At 42.4% G+C, this 22,327-nt stretch overlaps 1 protein-coding gene across 1 annotated transcript in view; it reads right to left on the bottom strand.

The window, feature by feature from the left end:
• Positions 1-15,106, bottom strand: part of LOC103073783 (cytidine monophosphate-N-acetylneuraminic acid hydroxylase) — a 95,883-nt gene extending 80,777 nt beyond the window's left edge. Inside the window, exon 1 of the mRNA XM_007457016.1 lies at positions 14,966-15,106. Within this exon, the coding sequence (XP_007457078.1) occupies positions 14,966-15,106 (141 nt within the window). The remainder of the gene's footprint in view (positions 1-14,965) is intronic.
• Between the last annotated feature and the right edge of the window lie 7,221 nt (positions 15,107-22,327).

The following is a 22,327-nucleotide window of genomic DNA, read 5'->3' as shown; positions in this document are numbered from 1 at the left end:
GGAGGAACACTCCCAAACTCATTCTACGAGGCCACCATCACCTTGATACCAAAACCAGACAAGGATGTCACAAAGAAAGAAAACTACAGGCCAATATCACTGATGAACATAGATGCAAAAAATCCTCAACAAAATACTAGCAAACAGAATCCAACAACACATTAACAGGATCATACACCAAGATCAAGTGGGGTTTATCCCAGGAAGCAAGGATTCCTCAATATACGCAAATCAATCAATGTGATACACCATATTAACAAATTGAAGAAGAAAAACCATATGATCATCTCAATAGATGCAGAGAAAGCTTTAGACAAAATTTAACACCCATTTATTATAAGAACTCTCCAGAAAGTGGGCACAGAGGGGACCTACCTCAACATAATAAAGGCCATATATGACAAACCCACAGCAAACATCATTCTCAATGGTGAAAAACTGAAAGCATTTCCTCTAAGATCAGGAACAAGACAAGGATGTCCACTCTCACCACTATTATTCAACATAGTTTTGGAAGTCCTAGCCACGGCAATCAGAGAAGAAAAAGAAATAAAAGGAATACAAATTGGAAAAGAAGAAGTAAAACTGTCACTGTTTGCAGATGACATGATACTATCCATAGAGAATCCTAAAGATGCCACCAGAAAACTACTAGAGCTAATCAATGAATTTGGTAAAGTTGCAGGATACAAAATTAATGCGCAGAAATCTCTTGTATTCCTATACACTACTGATGAAAAATCTGAAAGAGAAATTAAGGAAATACTCCCATTTACCACTGCAACAAAAAGAATAAAATACCTAGGAATAAACCTACCTAGGGAGACAAAAGACTGGTATGCAGAAAACTATAAGACACTGATGAAAGAAATTAAAGATGATACAAACAGATGGAGAGATATACCACGTTCTTGGATTGGAAGAATCAATATTGTGAAAATGACTATATTACCCCAAGCAATCTACAGATTCAGTGCAATCCCTATCAAATTACTAATGGCATTTTTTACAAAATAAAACAAAAAATCTTAAAATTTGTATGGAGACACAAAAGACCCTGAATAGCCAAAGTGGTCTTGAGGGAAAAAAAATGGAGCTAGAGGAATCAGACTCCCTGACTTCAGACTATACTACAAAGCTACAGTAATCAAAACAATATGGTACTGGCACAAAAACAGAAATATAGATCAATGGAACAGGATAGAAAGCCCAGAGATAAACCCATGCACCTATGGTCAACTAATCTATGACAAAGGAGGCAAGGATACAATGGAGAGAAGATAGTCTCTTCAGTAAGTGGTGCTGGGAAAACTGGACATCTACATGTAAAAGAATGAAATTAGAACACTCCCTAACACCATACACAAAAATAAACTCAAAATGGATTCGAGACTTAAATGTAAGACCAGACACTATAAAACTCTTACAGGAAGACATAGGAAGAAGACTCTTTGACATAAATCACAGCAAGATCTTCTTTTTTTTTTTTTGCAAGATCTTCTTTGATCCACCTCCTAGAGTAATGGAAATGAAAACAAAAATAAACAAATGGGACCTAATGAAACTTCAAAGCTTTTCACAGCAAAGGAAACTGCAAACAAGACAAAAAGACAACCCTCAGAATGGGAGAAGTTATTTGCAAACGAATCAACGGACAAAGGATTAATCTCCAAAATATATAAACAGCTCATGCAGCTCAATATTAAAGAAACAAACAACACAATCCAAAAATGGGCAGAAGACTTAAACAGACACTTCTCCAAAGAAGACATACAGGGCTTCCCTGGTGGCGCAGTGGTTGAGAGTCCACCTGCCAATGCAGGGGACATGGGTTCATGCCCCGGTCCGGGAGGATCCCACATGTCACAGAGCGGCTAGGCCCATGAGCTATGGCCGCTGAGCCTGCACGTCCGGAGCCTGTGCTCCGCAACGGGAGAGGCCACAGCAGTGAGGGGCCCGCGTACCACAAAAAAAAAAGAAGACATACAGATGGCCAAGAAGCACATGAAAAGCTGCTCAACATTACTAACTATTAGAGAAATGCAAATCAAAACTACAGTGAGGTATCACCTCACACCAGTTAGAATGGGCATCATCAGAAAATCTATAAAAAACAAATGCTGGAGAGGGTGTGAAGAAAAGGGAACCCTCTTGCACTGTTGGTGGGAATGTAAACTGATACAGCCACTACGGAGAACAGTATGGAGTTTCCTTAAAAAACTCCAAATAGAACTACCATATGACCCAGCGATCCCACTATTGGGCATATACCCAGAGAAAACCATAATTCAAAAAGACACACACCCCAATGTTCATTGCAGCACTATTTACAATAGCCAAGTCATGGAAGCAACCTAAATGCCCATCGACAGACGAGTGGATAAAGAAGATGTGGTACATATATACAATGGAATATTACTCAGCCATAAAAAGGAACGAAATTGGGTCATTTGTAGAGACGTAGATGTATCTAGAGACTGTCATACAGAGTAAAGTAAGTCAGAAAGAGAAAAACAAATATCGTATATTAACGCATATATGTGGAACCTAGAAAAATGGTACATTTGAACCGGTTTTCAGGTCAGAAATTGAGACACAGATGTAGAGAACAAACATATGGACACCAAGGGGGCAAAGTGGCGGGTTGGTGTGTGTGTGATGAATTGGGAGATTGGGATTGACATATATACACTAATATGTATAAAATGGATAACTAATAAGAACCTGCTGTATAAAAAAATAAATAAAATTAAATTTTAAAAAAAATACCCAGGCTTCCCTGGTGGTGTGGCAGTTGAGAGTCTGCCTGCCGATGCAGGGAACATGGGTTCCTGCCCCAGTCCAGGAAGATCCCACATGCCGAGGAGCGGCTGGGCCCGTGAGCCGTGGCCGCTGAGCCTGTGCGTCCAGAGCCTGTGCTCTACTACGGGAGAGGCCACAACGGTGAGAGCCCGCGTACCGCAAAAAAAAAAAAAAAAAAAAAAAAAAAAAAACCCATTCAAACAGTAATCACTCTTCTAACCTCTATCACCATAGGTTAGTTATGCCTACTCTTGCCTTTCATATAAATGGAATCATACAGTAATATATCTGGTTTTTTCTCCCACCATTATGACTGTAGGATTTATCTACATTGTTACACATAGCAGTGGTGTGTTCCTTTTCATTACTGTATAATATTCCATTGCATAAATACACTACATTTTCTTTATGCTACTATTGTTAGATATTTGGATTGTTCCTTGTTTTGGCTATTTGACTAAATATGCTATAAACATTCCTGTGCATAACTTTTGGTGGACATAAGCCCTCATCTCTGGAGTGGCATTTCTGGGTCAAATAGTACATAAACATTAAACTGTGGTAGACACTGTCAACCAATTTTCCAACAAGGCTGTGCCAGTTTATATTCCCAGTAGCAAATGCAAGAGTTCCTGTTGCACTATCACAGCTTTTTGCATCAGACAGTTTTGCGTCTTTTTTAGTGTGCAATTAGTCAACTGGACATTGCCAGTTGCATTCAAAGCAACTATGAACTTTTGTGATTGGTTTATCAGTCCTAACGCAAGCATATGTACAACTCAACAGATGCATCGGAAAAATGAATCTAAATCAGGTAAACACTGGAGGATAGACAGTAACGAGTCTGTTATTTACTCCTGGCTAACAGTGATTCAAATATCTGAGAGAGAAGCAATAGTTAGTTCAGGTTAGAACAGCCCCCTCTAGGGTCCATGTTTTATTGCTGGAGGTAGTATGGTTGTATATTTATTACATGGTTAATAAATCCTATATAAGCCTCATTTAGGTAAAGGAAGCAGGAAACCACCAGAAGTAACTGAACCATGACATGCACAACTGCTGAAGAAACCCACAGCAACTGCCAAGAGGAACCTAGACCCTGTTTAGAAATAAGAGAAATCCAGGACTGGTGGACAAAAATTAGCTATCAGAAAAAATAACAAGTTGAGCAATCAGAGCAAAGATATCTCTTGCCAAGATGGGTTTAGTAAAAGAAACAATAGGGCTTCCTGGGCTTCCCTGGTGGCGCAGTGGTTGAGAGTCCGCCTGCCGATGCAGGGGACACGGATTTGTGCCCCGGTCCGGGAAAACCCTACATGCCACAGAGCGGCTGGGCCCGTGAGCCATGGCCGCTGAGCCTGCGCGTCCGGAGCCTGTGCTCCGCAACGGGAGAGTCCGCAACAGTGAGAGGCCCGCGTACCGCAAAAAAAAACAAAACAAAAAACAAAAAAAAATTTGTTATTTTAACATCAGGAACCCGAATTCAATCCCCTGAATTCTCTTGAGGAGAGAAGAGGTTTCTTTCTGACTTATTTGAGTACTGACAGACAAACAAAGGAAACTTTAGAATGCAAGAGAAGGAAATTCTGGAACTAGCACAAAGAGACGGAAGTGGGAGGTAAGAAGAGAGGCAGGCCTGTGAGGGTCATCAGGAGGACGTGATCACCGGTTGACCCCTGAGCTGGATCTGGGCAATGGGAAGCTCATCGCTCCTTCCCCATCCTTGGAATGTATGTTTGCCCACCTTTCCCACAGTGGGAGCTGTTCCAAGGTCGTAGCCTTGAGAGAGTAGGGTGTTGAGACCATCTGGACTGAATACATGACTGAACCCAGTTAAGGCTTCTACTGATACATACACTTTAAGATTCTGGTGGGTGGGTTCGGAGACCTACTCTTGCAGTCGCCCAAGACAAGCCTCATAGAGAAGTTTCCTTGCTTATTAAACCTGCCACCTACCAATCTGAGCGGTCTGCCTTTCTTTGGTCTACCCCTGACCTCCTTGTATGGGACCAGTTTGTGAACCAACAGCCTCTCAGCAGGACAGGAGAGGGGTCCTACTGAGAAAGGTGAGAAATCCCTGGTGATGGGGTGGCCAAAGGACTTTTAAGAACAGTATGTGCTCTCTGGAGGGCCGTGATATCACCACTTCCTTACGACTTCACCTTACACAAGGTGAATGTCATTTGGGAAATACAAGGGAGACAGATGTGCTCAGGCCAGGATGGGCTAAAAGAAGGAGTGAGATCAGGAGATCGTTGGTCAAAGAAAACTGGACCCAGAGGGGACACTAAGTACAAAACCCCTCAGAATTAAAATGGAAAAACCCAGGGGAGGCATTACATTTCTCATCACATATGATATTGGGAATTAGACATTTTAATTTAAATCTCAAAGGACAGGGTAGCCTTCAGGAAAATGTTGTGTAAATGAAACAGGAGCCATGAAAAGTGGCAACAAGAGAACAAAAAGTTAAAAAAATAAATAAAACCCAGAGTGCCCAAACAAAACAGAAGCAGTAGAGGCCTTAAGTAGCAGAATAATATGTCAAAAACCAAATCTAGAATCTGTGACACAGAAAATCAGTTTAAGGAATCTAAAACAACAGCAACAGAAAAAAGAGTGAAAGAAAGAGAACAAGGAAGTGAGAGAGAATAATTATGAAAAATAACAGGAAGAAAAACATATGATAACTAATTTCTGTATAACAGGAATTCCAGAAGGAGAAAAGATAATAAATGAAGAAGGAATGATCAAGGAAATAATAGAACTTTTTCTGAGCTAAAGAAAAAGTTGATTTCATATTTAAAGGATCTAATGATTGTAGGGCAGAAATACTGAAAAAAAGGCATCCTATAGATCAGCCCCTGGTCCCCAACCTTTTTGGCACCAGGGACTGGTTTCGTGGAAGACAATTTTTCCAAGGACCAGGGGCAGGGGGGATGATTTGGGGGTGATTCAAGCACATTGCATTTATTGTGCACTTTATTTCTATTATTATTACATTGTAATATATAATGAAATAATTACAAAACTCACCATAATGCAGAATCAGTGGGAGCCCTGAGCTTGTTTTCCTGCAACTAGATGGTCCTATCTGGGAGTGATGGGAGACAGTGACACCCGAGGTGTGTTGCTTAGGTCCAGTCTACTCCGTAATCTCGTTTTGGTTGCTGTCACTGCAGAAAACCCTGCTTCACAAAGATGAGATGTTGGAAATGGAAGCAGGCTTTTCAGTGCTTTTATGGCAATCTCAGGATATTCCACCTTGAGTTTAATCCAGAACATATGAAGATTTGAAGTTGTCTTAAACATACTTTTAAGGCCACTGTCACTTGCAGTCTCAAGCAGTTGATCATCTTCTGGCACAGAAAAAAATCGATTCACCTGGCTTATTCACAAATGGGTCTTTTGTGGTTGGGAAGTAATGCTCGAACTCTCTTGAAAGCTGAGATAGGCAATCATGCACCAGCTGGGAGAAAGAAGGCCGTGGCTCTTTCAAAATTTCTGCTAATGTTTGAAACATGTTAAAAATCCCAATGTTCACTCGTCACCCCCATAATTCCAGTTTGGCTTTGAATGCAGCCACTTTATCTGCCGACTAGAGCACAGTTGTCATTCTCCCCTGAAGTGACAGATTGAGTTTATTGAGCAGGCTGAATATGTCACACAAGTAAGCAAGTTTTGTGACCCATTCTGTGTCACTGAAATGTGCTGCCAGTGGTGACTGTTTTTCTGAAGGAAATCTCTGGAGTGGCTCTCAAAATCTCTGGCCAGAGATCTACCTTAGAAAGCCATCTCACTTCTGTGTATAAGCGAAGACGTGTGCGCTCTGCATCCATCTCCTCACAGAGCTGCACGGACAGACGTGAGTTAAGGGCATGTACTTTAATGTGGTTGATAATTTTAATCGCATCCTGCAAAACGTTGGTAAGTTCAGGTGACATTTTTCAGCTAGCCAGCATTTCTCTATGGATGACACAGTGTGTAGACTCACATTCAGAAGTGACCTCTTTGATCCGAGTAGTGAAACAAGAAAGCCGTCCAGTCACGGCAGTCGCTCTGTTCATGCATATACCGACAGAAAATGACCAGTTCAATTTTCCTGATATGTAATCATTCAAAAACTTGAATAGTTCTGCAGCTGTGGTTTTGGTTGGCAGCAAAAGTGCACATAACATATCCTCAAGCACATCCTCCTGAAAAATATATCACACAAAAACAAGCATTGCTGGACTTCCCTGGTGGAGCAGTGGTTAAGAATCGGCCTGCCAATGCAGGGGACACGGGTTCAAGCCCTGGTCCAGGAAGATCCCACATGCCGCGGAGCAGCTAAGCCCATGAGCCACAACTACTGAGCCCATGTGCCACAACTACTGAAGCCTGCGCACCTAGAGCCCGTGCTCCACAACAAGAGAAGCCACCACAGTGAGAAGCCCGCGCAGTGCAACAAAGAGTAGCCCCCACTCGCCACAACTAGAGAAAGCCCATGTGCAGCAACGAAGACCCAAAGCAGCCAAGAATAAATAAAACAAAATAAATAAATTTATATATCAAAAAACAAGCATTGTTGCCTTGTTGTCAACATCAGTAGACTCGTCAACCTGGATTGCGTACCATGGTGGTTCATTAATTCTCACTAACAATTGTGCCTCAATATCCTCTGCTGTTTCATCAATTCATTTGGTCATGGTGCTAACCGATAGAGGAACACGTGCCACCTTTTGAACTGCAGCCTCTCCTAAAAGTTCATGACAAATGTCCTTAGCAGCAGGCAGGATCAACTCTCCACCAATAGTAAAGGGCTTCTTAGCTTTAGCAATGCAGTTACCCACTAAGAATGATGCTTTCAGTGCAGACGCATTTGATGAAGTTGTGGCCTTCAATAATTGCTTCTGTTCTTCGTGTTCATGTTTTTTCCTTTTGAAAAACTCCAAAGGCTTGTCTTTTAATGCAGGGTGCTTGGTATCCATGTGGCCAAGCAGTTTTGAAGGTTTCATGGCTCATTGTGTAGCCGGTTGCTACATATTATACAAAGCGGGATTGGAGAATGTGATCACCTGTTGCAATGAACCTGTAATTTAAGTAGGACTCTTGGTATTTTCTTTTAAATGCAGCTTTCTTTTTGTTGGCAGTCTTAGAGTTTTCTGCTGTCTCATATTGGGTCTTACTCCCTTTTCAAAGAAGCTCTCCAGCAACGTTTGTTTTTTACTCACTTTGGCTAGGGTTAGCTTGTGGGCTCACCAAAACTGTGACTGAGACAAGTGCACATTGTGGGAAAGAGGTGCGGATGGAAGTGGTAAATAAAATAATGGGTGGGCCATGCACAGGCTAAAATAAGTGTCGGATTCTGACTTACAGCCTGCCACCAGATGCAGCTGTACAACTAAAGTACATCAACTCACTTACCACTATAAAGCCTGCCACCAGATGCAGCTTAATTGTCACTTGTCACTCACTGATAGGGTTTTGATGTGAGTCTGCAAGCAATTGATTTATTATGGTGTCTGTGCAGTCAAACCTCTCTGCTAATGATAATCTGTATTTGCAGCTGCTCCCCAGCGCCGGCATCACTGCCTCAGCTCCACCTCAGATCACCAGGCATTAGATTCTCATGAGGAGCACGCAACCTAGATCCCTCCCATGTGCAGTTCACAGTAGGGTTCGTGCTCCTATGAGAATCTAATGCCACTGCTTATCTGACAGGAGGCGGAGCTCAGGCAGTAATGAGAGCAATGGGGAGCGGCTGTAAATACAGATGAAGCTCTGCTCACTCGCCCACCGCTCACCTCTTGCTGTGTGGCCCAGTTCCTAACAGGCCAGGGGCCAGGACTGGTCTGTGGCCTGGGGGTTGGGGACCCCTGCTATAGATAATCTGATGAAATTTACCAATGACAAAAAAAACCTACAAGAAATCCTACAAGCTCCCAGACCATGCCCCTACCCTACCCTACTCCCTCCACCAAAAGACTCCCCCGACTCAAGCACCAGACAAGGGAAAAGAAACCTGCTGACATCCTCTCATTTGTAAACTGAATGCCAGAGAACCACATGGGAGGATATTTACGCAATTTTGAGGGAGAAGTCTACAGCCTATCTGTAATTCAAGCAAGGCTATAAAATAAAGACCTTTTCAGACATACAAGGACTCAGAATATACACTTTTCAACTGTGCCCTCAGAAAATCAGTTCCACAGTATCCTAATCGTTGCAGCCTCAAACTCCTCTGTAACAGAACGCTCCATCCCCTCCAAAGAAGCCCTCCCGCCTTCTCTAGTAGATTTGTAATGGCCCCACGCTCACCCACACAATACCTTTGGTCTCTAGCCCTCAAATCATTGTCCTGATAAAAACCTCCGATGATATCTTTTAGCAACTATCCTCTCTATTTTCCCCCCATCTACCAAGTTTCTTGCTTCCCTTCTTCCTCCTCTCAGTTCCCTAACTTTATCCCTCCCCCATGCCATCTGGCCTCTCCCACCAATTCACCGGGACAGATGCCATCAGTAGCCTCCACACTGTGAAGGGTAATGAGCATCTGTCAGACCTTCATTATTCCCTTGACCTCACTGTTGCACTCAGTGCTGCTACCTACCTTTCTTGAAACTTTCCTACTCTCTAGAAATCTGAGAAGTCAATATATTCTCTCCTGGGTCTCCATAGCTCTGTTTCTGTTTTGTTCTACCTCTGTTTGTTTTGTTTTTCTCCTTCTTTTCTGCCTGACCTTAAATGTCCCTGTTTCCCAGGCTCCCTTGCTTCACTGATCTTATTACAGAGACTGTCTGCCTCACTCATTTGTTTCCAGAGAGCAAAACCTCCTCAAGTAAAAAGAGGGATCTGCTGGGAGGATCCAGCAAATCTCAAAGAACTCTTCCTCTCATGTCAGGATAGGGCAAAACACGTATCCCCCTTCTCTTTGTGTTTCCATGGCCTGTGGGAGAAAGGGAACTGATCTGGACGACTAGACACTAGCATTTACAGGCTCAAGTTCAAGAGTGGGCAGGACCACTAAGGAATGGACCCAGTGAAGCGGGGAGGCCTGGGGTTCTTTTTTAGGCTACTGGTTGGACTCAGAATCCCCTCTGCAAGCCCAGTCATATCTCCGCAGGCACATAGGAACATGCAAGTCCCCCAAGGGAAATCCAGGATGGAAGATTGAGGACCCCACGTAAACCTCTGTCCTCAGCCATGTTCTGTAATCTGGCTTTTATCAAGGAAGTCTGAACTGGGATTTATAGGGTACTGTTCTGAGTAATAAAATCATTCTTTCTGCCCATTTGCAAGTGGGTCTTTATGTGTGTGCCCCATTTGCTAGAACTTAGGGAACTCTCTCTCTGAACAGTATTAGAGGAACTTGAATTCATTCTAAGACTGTGAACATTGTAGATTATGAACTCTGAAAGACAAGCAGTATCTCCTTTTTATTGCCCATATCTGGCAGGAAGAGCCTAGGCCAGAAGCACACAGTAAATGTTAAATAAATATTGGTTCAACAGAGATCCTCAGCATATTCCCTTCTTAGAAGTATTAACTAGTTTACTTCTGTAACCAAATCCATATGTGCTTTTCATCCTGCTTCCATTTTCCCTTCCTACAAATACTGAAAGGCCACTTCCATCTCCTTTTCTCATTCCTGGGAGAATCTGACGTAAATATCAAACATTTCTGAAGGATTTTGAAATTTCAGGAGAACAAATAAATAAGGGATAACATTTGCTAATCAATGTTAATGGCATCCTCTGCCAGTACAGAAGAAACATTCTAATGTAATTGTTTCACTTGAATTAGTTTAACTTCCCTATTTGTACAACACTAGGATAAACTGGATGGAGAAACATTAGAGGTCAGCTATTTGTTGCTGTGTTCATGGCCTGAGTGCACAGCTGCATCCTAGCTGATGAAAATGGGACTCCAAAGGATCAAGCATTGTTTCTTTTCCTGTGGAGTGTTGGTGGATTGTTCATCTTCTTTTCTGGACCAAGGAGACAGCCAAGAGGGAGGGAGTTCGTTTTTTAGTTATTCTTGACCTATATGTTATAGGTTGCGCTTTATCTCCACTTGATTAATTTCAGCTGAGGCCTTCTCATCAGGTTTAAACCCAAGTTAATTAGCCTCACAACTGGCCAGAGAGCTCTGTCATTCCACAGCTCTTGGTCATTTTTAAAATCTGTTTTCCAGAAGCCCACTCTCCAGTTGATCCCCAGTCCTCTAAGTGTCAAGGCATTTAATCTATATCCTTAAGGGAAAACATCTGTGGTCTTCCTACCACAAATGACCCACAGTTCAGCTAAACACTTACAGGGCACCTTTGGGTGGTGAGCCTTAAACTGAGTGCTGGAGATATAAAATCAATAAAATCAAAGAAAGTACACTCCCTAGTTGTCAGGAGTTCACAGGAGACAGACATCTAGTCGGAAAATGTCAGCAAAACGTGACAAATGACTAATTCCTCCACCTTGGTTCCAGAATTCATCCTCCAATCCATAGTCTCAGGAAACTTTGGCTTTGTCCCTTTCTCTCCTAATTCTTCCACTGTCCCCTCTACCCGCTGCTTCATTTTAGCATTTATATATATGGAAACCTCTCCCAGTGTGAAAAGTGTAATTCTTAACTCACCAGTATCTCCCAGCAATGATTCTTCTCATAGTCAAAGCAGTGAAAAGTAGTAGTCACTCACTGTCTGTCTCTCTTCCTCCTTTCTCTTTCCTTTCCATCGACCCCTCAAGCCACCCCATATGAATTCTACCCCCTTCATTCCACCAGAAGTATTCTCCCTAAGGCAGCAATATCTTCCACATCATGAAATCTAAACAATATTTTTCAGTTATCCCTTTACTGGACAGCTCAGCTCCAGTTGACAGCGTTCTCCTTTTGGAAACACCCTCTCATTTTGGTCTTCACAGAACCACTCCTGTCCTCCCTTCCTCCCCCACTTCTTCACAACACCAAACCCTGTCGCCTCCAAGTGAACAGAGTGCCCTGGTCCGAGCCCATATCATTCTCATCCAACCGCAGCAGGAACATCCAGACGGAAGTTCCGGCCTCTTCTCTTGCCAACCCGCCCCCAACCCACTTGCTACATTATAGCCAAATGAGCTTTGTAAATGTCAGATTTAATCCTGTCTCTTTTCTGCCTTAAACCCTCTATGATTTCCACCTTCCTCGAGGATAAAGTTTAAAATCCTTAGTATGGCTTATAACACGCATCCTGGTCAGACTTACGTCTGCCTCTCCAGCCTTTTTTCCTACCATTCTTTTCTTCCCTCTCCCCACTATGGCCAGTGTGACCTTATCATTTTTCAAATGTTCCATATGGACTTTTTCATTTCATCTGTTCCCTCTGCTTGAATGTCCTCCCTCCCCATCTTTGCCTGACTAACTCCAACTCACTACTCAGATTTCCACTTAAATGTCACTTCATCTAGAAATTTCTTATAGCACAATTTCAGTTAAATGCCCATATAAGATCCTATAGCATTCAGAACTTTGCATTTCTCTTTCTTAATATCCAGCACGCCTATTATTACTTATTTAATGTCTGTCTTCATCCCTAGACATTAAGCTAAATGAAAGCAGCGGTCATGCTTGCCTTGTTCGTTGCTGTATCCCCAACACCTAGCATGGTGCATATTTTTGAATGAATGAATGGATACACTGAATGCTGTTAAAAATAACAAAGAGGGACACCTAAGCCTGTCCTCAGAGGGAAAGGAGGGCCAAGCTGCTTCTAAACCTATACTACTATAATTTCTAGGGGAAATTCAATCAAAACCAATGCAAGAGTTTATAGAAAGAGCTGGATGTTTGTAAAGGGTGAGAATATTTGTGGAAATCAGCTAAGGAGACTGAATGGGTTTTAAGAGAACCATTGTTATTCTGAAGTTTTATAATATAAAATACAACAGAATCTACCATGTGACAATATCCAATACTTCTGGCCAGTAGTATGGTTCATATCCTGAGGACATATTTGTTATATTAGATAAACTCAGGGTGCATATCTTGAGCTAAGTAGATGTGTGGCGGCATAAACACAAACAAGAGTTTCTGGGATGGGACATTTGGCGTTAGCTCATTCCATAAGTCAACAAAGCCTGGACCTAGAATCAAGGCTTTATACAAAATTTTGATCTAGAGAAAAAGAAATCCACAAGAAATTTAAAAATCATAGATGTTTAGGGCTGAAAGAAACCTTACATTATCCAGTTGAACCCACCTGCCCTTCTCCTTGCCACTGTTGGATGAGGTTAAGTCACTTTCCTAAAGTTTTGTGCCCAGTTAGTGGCAAATTTGGTAATAGAAACCCAGTTTCTGTATCAATGAAACTGAATTCTTTCTGGTCCTTGACTCTAATAAACTCTAATTTTATGGAATTTATAAGCTTTCTCCAAATTATGTTCTGAAAAAGGTTTTCTGGAAATCCTTGCCTTCCTCTAATCTGATCCTGGTTCACCAAACAGCATACCCTGCATAGAGAGACCCTTTAGGTGCTGCTAAATAACACCTTCCCCTCACCACCCACAGTTCTGAAAGGCTCAGGAGGTGATAATAGTAGTAACTGAAGGACTCTGAGGAGCTCCTTGACATCATGCCATAAAGGAGAACTCAAGGAGTAAGTCCTCTATGGCGGCGTTGTACGACATTGTTCTCATCTGTCCTTTCTGAGTTCTGGGACAGTCAGTCTCCTTGCTGTCATAGAATATTTGGAAAACTTCTCGTGTTTTAAAAACTTATTCAAGATGGTCCAGCAACTCCACTCATAGGTATGTATCCAAAAGAATTTAAAGCAGGGGCTCAAACAGATACTTGTATACCAATGTTCTTAGCAGCATTATCCACAACAGCCAGAAGGTGGAAACTACCCAAGAGTCCATCCATAGACGAGTTGATAAACAGAATGTGATATACACACAATGGAAAATTATTCAGACACTAAAAAAGGAACGAAATTCTGATACCTGCTACCACATGAATACAACTTACAAACATTATACTAAGTGAATGTCAGACACAAAAGGACACATATTGTACAATTTCATTTAGATGCAATACTAATGCATCTAGAGTTCGAACAGAGTTACCAAGGGCAGGAGGAAGGGAGTTATTTCTTAATAGGTACACAGTTTCTGTTTGAGATGGTGAAAAAGGTATTGCTTAATGAATACATAGTTTCTGTTTGGGCTGATGAAAATGTTCTGGAATAGTGGTGATTGTTTCACAACTTTGTAAATGTACTTAATGCCACTGAGTGTACACTTAAAAATGTTTAAGATTGTGAATTTTATGTTTTACATATATTTTTCTATAATACAAAAAAAAATTACTCAACAGCTCTCGGTTCCAGCCAAGATGGAATCCTAAAATTCCATCCAAAGGAAGGTACAAAAAGAGAAACCAAGGAACAAGAAACAGAGGAAACAAACAAAACAAAAAATAAAATGCAAGATATAAGTTCTAACGTATCAACAATTACCTTAGGGACTTCCCTGGTAATCCAGTGGTTGAGACTCCGTGCTTCCACCTGAGGGGGGCACGGGTTTGATCCCTGGTTGGGGAACTAAGATCCCACATGCCATGCGGGTGGTGTGGCCAAAACAAACAAACAACAAACAAAAAATTACCTTAAATGTAAGTAGTCTAAATACAGTAATTACAAGACAGAAATTTGCAAAGAGAATGAAAAACCATGAACCAACAATATGCTGTCTGTAAGAAATTCATTTCAGATGTGACACAGAAAGATAGAAAGTAAAAGGATAGGAAAAGATGTACTATACGTTAAACAAAAAGAGCAAGATTTGACTATATTAATGTTGATGTAATCAATAATCATTAATTTTGAGCCACACTTTAAATATTCAACTTGTGAGAAAAAAGTTAAAACTTAAGGCTAGGGCTTCCCTGGTGGCGCAGTGGTTGAGGGTCTGCCTGCTGATGCAGGGGACACGGGTTCGTGCCCTGGTCCGGGAAGATCCCACACGCCGCGGAGCTGCTGGGCCCGTGAGCCGTGGCAGCTGAGCCTGTGCGTCCGGAGCCTGTGCTCCACAACGGGAGAGGCCACAACAGTGAGAGGCCCGTGTACCACAAAAAAATAAAAAAAAACTTAAGGCTAAATGGATTCATATTCCTATTTTCCAAACAAGCCAACATCAGTAAAGCACATTACCTTATTCAGTTTCCCTCTTAATAAAGCACCAGTGTCCTCTTCCTGCGATGCATCAAAACTGAAACATGCTCGGATGAGGACAGACACACGTTCTCTTCCTCCGTTGTGACACTTGGCTCCTGTGAAGTCGAATGCTGCCATACTGAGCTCTACTAGCTACACGCAACCTGTACGGACAGCAGCAGTTCAATCCAGGATTGACTAAGTCGTCGTGTATGCTGGGGAATGGAGCGAGGCAGTGCCTTAAAAGAGAGTGATGATACAGACCTGCCCTGCTGTCTGCGAGAGGGAAGTTAAGGTGTGGGAAACAAATCATGCTTTTTAAATTGCAGAATTGTAACCCCAAGAAGCAGAAGTTTGCAGCTAGTTCTTTGGGTTCCACTTCTCTTTCTGTTCAAGTTCAAGACCAGAGTTTCTTGAACTGACACACTGATCTGATGCACAGGGCCAGGAACCATCTAGCACATGAATAGAAGAGCAGTGTTTCTCAGGCCTGAGAACTTACTCCCCCTCCGCCTTTATGCTGTGAAGACTGGCTCTGGATGTTATCTTCTTTCCTTCTGAGGCCCGTTCCATTTCTAGTTTCCAAACTACGAACAACTGAATTTCTTATGTAAACATGGAGAGGCAGGATTTTTAGTTTAAAAGGGGTAGATGTTGTATTCACGTAAATACAATTTCCAGGATCAGAAATTAAATGTAAAGTTGTGAGAGAAAAAAAAACACCTGATGCATACATTCTTCCAGCACTAAATTCAATGAAGAATATATGACATTGACTAATACTTAAAGAGTACCACCTACAAGAAATACGGCTATCCTGTTCAAATGGTCAGGTCTTGTGTCCAGATTTGACATCGAGGTCATCACCTACAATGCAGTAAAGGCATTTCTAGCCACTCATCTTCCTGGTGACCATCCTAAGTACTGAGAAAGCATTAAGAGGAATATACCAACTTTGTGTATAGTCAGATATAGGATCAGCAATTTTGAAGGTCATAATAAATATAAGGGAAATCATTTTTCTTAAGATATTTACTTCCAGGGAAGCTACAATAAATGAAAGATATATGATTAAATAATTACTGGAACTAGACTCTGGTTTAGGGAGATAAATGTGTGATCCCCCTATCATTCCAGCATTCCATTTTTCTGGTGGGAAATATTTGACCAAGTATCTTCCAGTTTGGAAATTAAAAGAATGAGTTGCGGGCTTCCCTGGTGGCGCAGTGGTTGAGAGTCCGCCTGTCGATGCAGGGGACACGGGTTCGTGCCCTGGTCTGGGAAGATCCCGCATGCCGCGGAGCGGCTGGGCCCGTGAGCCATGGCCGCTGAGCCTGTGCGTCCGGAGCCTGTGCTCCACAACAGGAGAGGCCATAACAGTGAGAGGCCTGCGTACAGCAAAAAAAAAAAAAAGAAAGAAAAAGAATGAGTTGCTAGGAATTAGATTGTATTTCCAAAAAATGGCAGCACCTTCCCACGAGGCTGTTCTTACAATGTGACTGACATTCCTCTCACTGAGATCTCTGTCCCCTCCACTTGTATCTGGGTGGGAGATTGTGATTGCTCCAAACAGTGGAGTATATGACAAATGTGATGCTTTGTGCCTTCTGAAGCTGTGTCTAAAATCATACAGCTTCCACACGGCCCTCTCTCTTTGGGACCTGTCCTTGGATGCCACCACGTTATAAGGAAGCCTGGGCCACATGAAGGAACCATGCGTAGGTGTCCAGCAACTCCAGGCATGTGAGGGAGTGAGATTTCTGATGACTCCATCCCCAGCCCCTCGAGTCTTCCAGCTGAGGCCCCAGACAGCACGTAGCAAACACAAGCTGTCCCTGCGGCGGTGCCCTGACTGAAAATGCCTGACCCACAGGCTCTGTGAGCATAATAAATACTGGGGAAAAAAAGTACTCACGTGATACTTAAATTAAGTTTCTATTAGTATAAAAGGAAAATATGACAGGTCTTGTCAGGCTAGAGGGCCACAGAGACACAGCAGTAGCTCCACACAGTACAGTTATAGAGTCTGTTAGAGAAAACTTACACAGAAGAAATAGAGCACATGGAATCCCCCAACTCTCATTTCCCCATAGCCTGGGCCAAGCAGAAATAATCTGCACCCACCGTGGCCAACGTGCAGCCGAGAAGGGCCAGCCTCTGACAGTAGTCTGGATTCACAAGAGAAAGGACATGATCTCACACCAAAGATGTTGCCATGTTACACATTTATGTTGTTGCAAAGGTATGTTGGCCTATGGAATACTTAGGTTCGCAAGGTCCTGGGAAATGAATAACAGGATTTTTAGGTCCAGCAAGAAGAGTAGGGCGAAGGCATATTGAGGGCCTGGGTCTATAGTGAAGGTTAAAGTCTGCATATGGAAGGCCCTGGAACTATGCTGAAGTGCCTCTGTATACCCAGAATGCTAGCATCAGCCCAAAGCCTTGCTGCCCCTTTACAGACTGGCTCCGGCCAGCTCAGCCTGGTAGAAGGAGATAGGTACTCAGGCCATCCAGATTTGTCTCCCAACAGATATAAAGAGAAGAAAGTGAAAACCTCCCCTAACTTTCTCCTCTGCCCTCCTCCCATCAATTAAAACAAGATTGAGTTATCTTTCACCCTTCAGTTTGACAGAATTTTAAAGATGAGTATTATTCAGTGTCGGTGAGCACATTGGGAAAGGTGTATGTTTATAATGCTCATGGGAGTATAAATTGGTAACTTTAGGGGGAAATTTGACAGTATTTAGCAAATTTTAAATGTGAGTATCCTTTGATTCAGCAATTCTACTTCTAGAATAAGTTTGTTTTTTTTAAGAAGTATTTTAGCACTTGTACAAAAAGAAGTCTGCTGCAACAAAATATTGAAAAAACCAATAGAGGGATGAGCGAATAAATTACGGCACAACCTTGTGGATATAGCAGTTAGAAATGGAGTAGATTTACAGATACCAACACATACAGATCTACAACACATATTGTTCATTTATATCTTTTGATTTGGAGTGTGCCAAAAATTCTACTTACAATTACTTTGCTTTAAAATTAATATCCACTTTACTAATGCTACAGAGTTGCTACACTATTGCTGGGAGTGACATATATTTGCTCACCAGCAGATGAAGTCTGGAACATATTGATTACATGTGAATTTCCAGAAACTCTTTCAATCTAGTATATGATAGTTACTCAAGAACTGTTTCATCAGTGAATGAAATGGTCAGGCCAGCAGTGCCAAGGTTCCTTCCAGATCCAGTTCTTTGATTCTACCTGAAGAAAAACTGTTCTCATTAATAAAATGGTCATGATAATACCTCCCTCAAAGAGCTGCCACGATGATAAACAAGATATGCAAAATTCTAAGTTATAATTTGCTGCACAAATTCCAGGAGCTATTTTGTGGTTGGTCTTCACTGGATAAAAACGACTTTTCTGCCAAGTTCAGAGTCACTCTGGGAAGTTTCAGGGAGCCTTATTTCAATGTTTATGTAAGAAGAGGGGAGAAGCAGGAAGGGGCAGGAGGAAGGGTCAAACATTAAAAACACTGCCATAGGGCTTCCCTGGTGGCGCAGTGGTTGAGGGTCTGCCTGCCGATGCAGGGGACACGGGTTCGTGCCCCGGTCCGGGAAGATCCCACATGCCGCAGAGCGGCTGGACCCGTGAGCCATGGCCGCTGAGCCTGCGCGTCCGGAGCCTGTGCTCCGCAACGGGAGAGGCCACAACAGTGAGAGGCCCGTGTACCACAAAAAAAAAAAAAAAAAAACACTGCCATAGTTGAAGATGAAGAGAAGGCTGATGGCAAGTGCCCCGTTTGAAGGCTAGCGTGTAAAAAAAAAAAAAAAGTGACAGTAATAGTCAGGAAAGGCTTTATACTTGTATAAAGCTTTAAGCACGCACTACATTTAATCCTCACAACCAGGAAACTCTTGAAGTTGGGAGGAGCCCCCAGAGACATTACATGTTAGTTCCCTCACCTGATTGTCATTCCTTAATCATGCTTGAAGGGAAACTAGATTGCAGGCTTTTCAAAATTATTGGAGCAGAGGGAGTCTACAAACTTGGTTCTGAGTTTCCTCAGACTGCCATAACCAAGGATGACAAACTAGGTGGCTTAGAATAACAGAAATGTATCCTCTCACAGTTTTAGAGGCCAGAAGTCCGAAATCAAGGTGTCAGCAGGGTTGATTCCTTCTGGGGGTTGTAAAGGACCCCGCCTTTACGTCCATGCCTCTCTTTTAGCTTCGGTGCTGGCAATCCTTGACGGTCCCTGGCTCATACATCGTCACTTCAGTCTCTGCCTCCATCTTTAAATCACCTTCTTATCTCTGTTTCTCCTCTTCCTGTCTGTGTGTTTTTCTGTTCTTATAAAGACACTTGCCATTTAGGTTCAGGTCTAACCAGGTAATCCAGGATGATTTCATCTTAAAATTCTTAACTTAATTGTATCTACAAAAACCCTTTTCCCAAATAAAGTCATATTCAGAGGTTCTGACTAGACACATTTTTGGAGGCTGGGGGAACCAATCAACTCATCACCATGTGTTTGTGTGGTTTTACTTTTGAAAGAAGGCTACTAGAAAAGAAATATAATCTAAAGGGAAGTAAAAGCTAAAAATAAAAAAAGTCGAGTTTCCCAGGCAGTTTCTAATAGACAGATGTAAATGGTTTGTGGTATCCTCTTCTAAACTTTGTGGTGTCCTCTTTTTAAACTGGCCCATGCTAAAAATGTTACTAAAACAGTTATCACATACTAAGGCCTTTCACCCTTCCAACTTCTCTTTATGGAATTCAGTTAAAGAAAACAAATTTTGGGCTTCCCTGTGGCGCAGTGGTTGGGAGTCCGCCTGCCGATGCAGGGGACACGGGTTCGTGCCCCAGTCTGGGAAGATCCCACAGGCTGCGGAGCAGCTGGGCCCGTGGGCCACGGCCGCTGAGCCTGCACGTCCGGAGCCTGTGCCCTGCAATGGGAGAGGCCACAACAGTGAAAGGCCCGAGTACTGCAAAAAAAAAAAAAAATGAAAACAAATTTTCTCATTTATAGTGTACTGAGATATAAAATTACTTGACAGGGGAAAAAGCGTAAGTCAGCCACCTAATAGAGTTTGATGTGCCAGCTACCAAATTTCGATTCTGTTTCCAGTAAGGTGGTGAGCTAAATACTTGAATGGATCCTCTTGCTGAAAACAATAAAAAACAGACAAAAATCTTAAGAGTCAATAAGCTGTCACAGAAGAAGTTAGGACTTCTCAAATCAAGGATTAAGTGAAGACACAGAAATCTGTAGGGATATTGAGGGAGCACTATAGCCAGCTATTTACCAAACAAGGGGGGAAAGGGAGACGAAGACTGAGTTTTGAAGTCATAGCCTCAAAAGGACTCCAGAGACACCGCCCAGAGCCCGCCCAACCTGAGGAATCTAACAGATCTTCTCATCAAAAGTCGGCATCTGGGTGGGTTAAACCATCAGTTTAGAAGGAACAAAAACAAAAAACAAAAAACAGAACTTGGCCTTCATGAATGGTTTCAGCCTGAATTCACACTACCTGGGAGAAATGGAGAAAGATTTAATTTTCAGTGAGCCTAGACTCTTAGTTCCCATAAACCTGGAAGAAGCAAATGAAGACCCTCTCTGGAGGACTCCACCTCTAATCCAAATGAAGACGATTTCTGCAGGTAAAATTCTAAAGCAACGAGGATCTTGTAGTACAAAATAACTAAACAGCCAAAGCACCACAAGCCAAAACAACAGCATAAAAAGTCCATAAAATTATCATGAATTCAATTCTATGAACTGCGGCCTGAAATACGTCTGTTTCCATACTTATACGTATATCACGTATGCACAAAAGAGGTATAAGGCAAATTCTAACCAAGAGAACACTGGCAGAGCCACACTGACAATAGAGAAAGAATATTTCAAGCAATAAACATTGCCAGAGATAGGCATTTCATAAAGATAAAAGGTTCAGTTCACCAGAAACCTTAATAATTTTAAATTTGCATGGACTCATAACAGCCTCAAGATATATTAACAAACTATAAGGAGTAAAAAGCAAGTTCAAAATCATAGTAGATTTGTAAATGCTTCCTCAGTAACTGATAGCATAAGCCGATTAAAAATGTATTTTAGCAATTAGGAGTGTGCAAGCGCAGCAGGAAGTGCGTGGCGTGGAGGGCGCGGCTCGCCAGCCGCGAGTGAGGCCTTCTCACCTGTGGGAACTAAGGAAGGGTGGTCAGGAGGCGAGTGGCCTGATCGGATGCACCCCCGGAGAAGCAGGCACTGCAGGAGTATGGCTGCACACGGAGGGGCGGGAGGGAGAGGCACCAGTCAAGGGAATATTAAATAGGCTCCACCAGAGGTGCCTGGCTGGGAACCGCGTGGGGTCAGGAGGTACCTGCTGGGTGCAGCCCAGGCGACAGGACAGGGAACTAGGGAACGGTTCCTCCCCGTCCCGTTACATCGGGAAAGGCTCCTCCCCGCCGCGTCACAGCCTATTGATGGCTCAAGGACATCTGGGAACCCGCCCAGCACCCTCCGCCGAGGCGAAACCTCCCCAGTGCCTCCTGCGCCCCTGCGCGCAGGGCGGGCGCTCAGCTCCATGAGCCCAGCACCGAGGCTCCCTGCCCCCCACTCTCCCTCCACCAGGACTCTCGTGGCAGATCCCGCGTGGTGTCTGTTTTTCCTCAAGAGAAAGCAATAACTTAGCTCAGGGAGTGACTTCAGGAAGAATTTTATCCTGATGATGGTATCTGTGCAGTTTCCAGACTCACTAGAGCCATCATCAGAAAAGTGTTAGCCCCCCAAAGGCACAAATACATGTTGGGATACGTCAGGGGGAAAAAATTAGTAAGGATGAAGAGGGTTTGAATAACACAATTAATAAACTTGACATAATGGATATATATATATACACACATGGCAGATGAGCACATGAAAAAGTGTTCAGCATCATTAGTTATCAGAGAAGTGTCACTTAAAACCAAAAATGAATAGGAAACAAAAGTATCAAGAATGACTCATGTATTTCCACTTCTGGCCAAGATGGAGTAATAGGGACCAGATTTACCCTCTTGTTTGAAACAACCAAATATATATTTATTCTCTGTATCATATGTAACATATATACTGTCTCAATATCATATATAACATTGTATGATACATTAAATAGTATATATAATATCATAGGCAATGACTTTGTTATATATATTATGCCTCTATATGATATATAACATATATGATATACTATATATTTATAAATATATAATTTTATATATTACCTCTATATGATATGTATAACATATATCATGTATAACATACCATTCAACAACTACAGAATATACATTATTTTCCTGCACATATGT

This window comes from Lipotes vexillifer, unplaced genomic scaffold (genome assembly GCF_000442215.2).
Source record: "Lipotes vexillifer unplaced genomic scaffold, Lipotes_vexillifer_v1.1 scaffold1643, whole genome shotgun sequence".
In the NCBI taxonomy this organism is placed as follows: Eukaryota; Metazoa; Chordata; class Mammalia; order Artiodactyla; family Lipotidae; genus Lipotes; species Lipotes vexillifer.
This window is presented reverse-complemented; position numbering and strand designations above follow the sequence as displayed.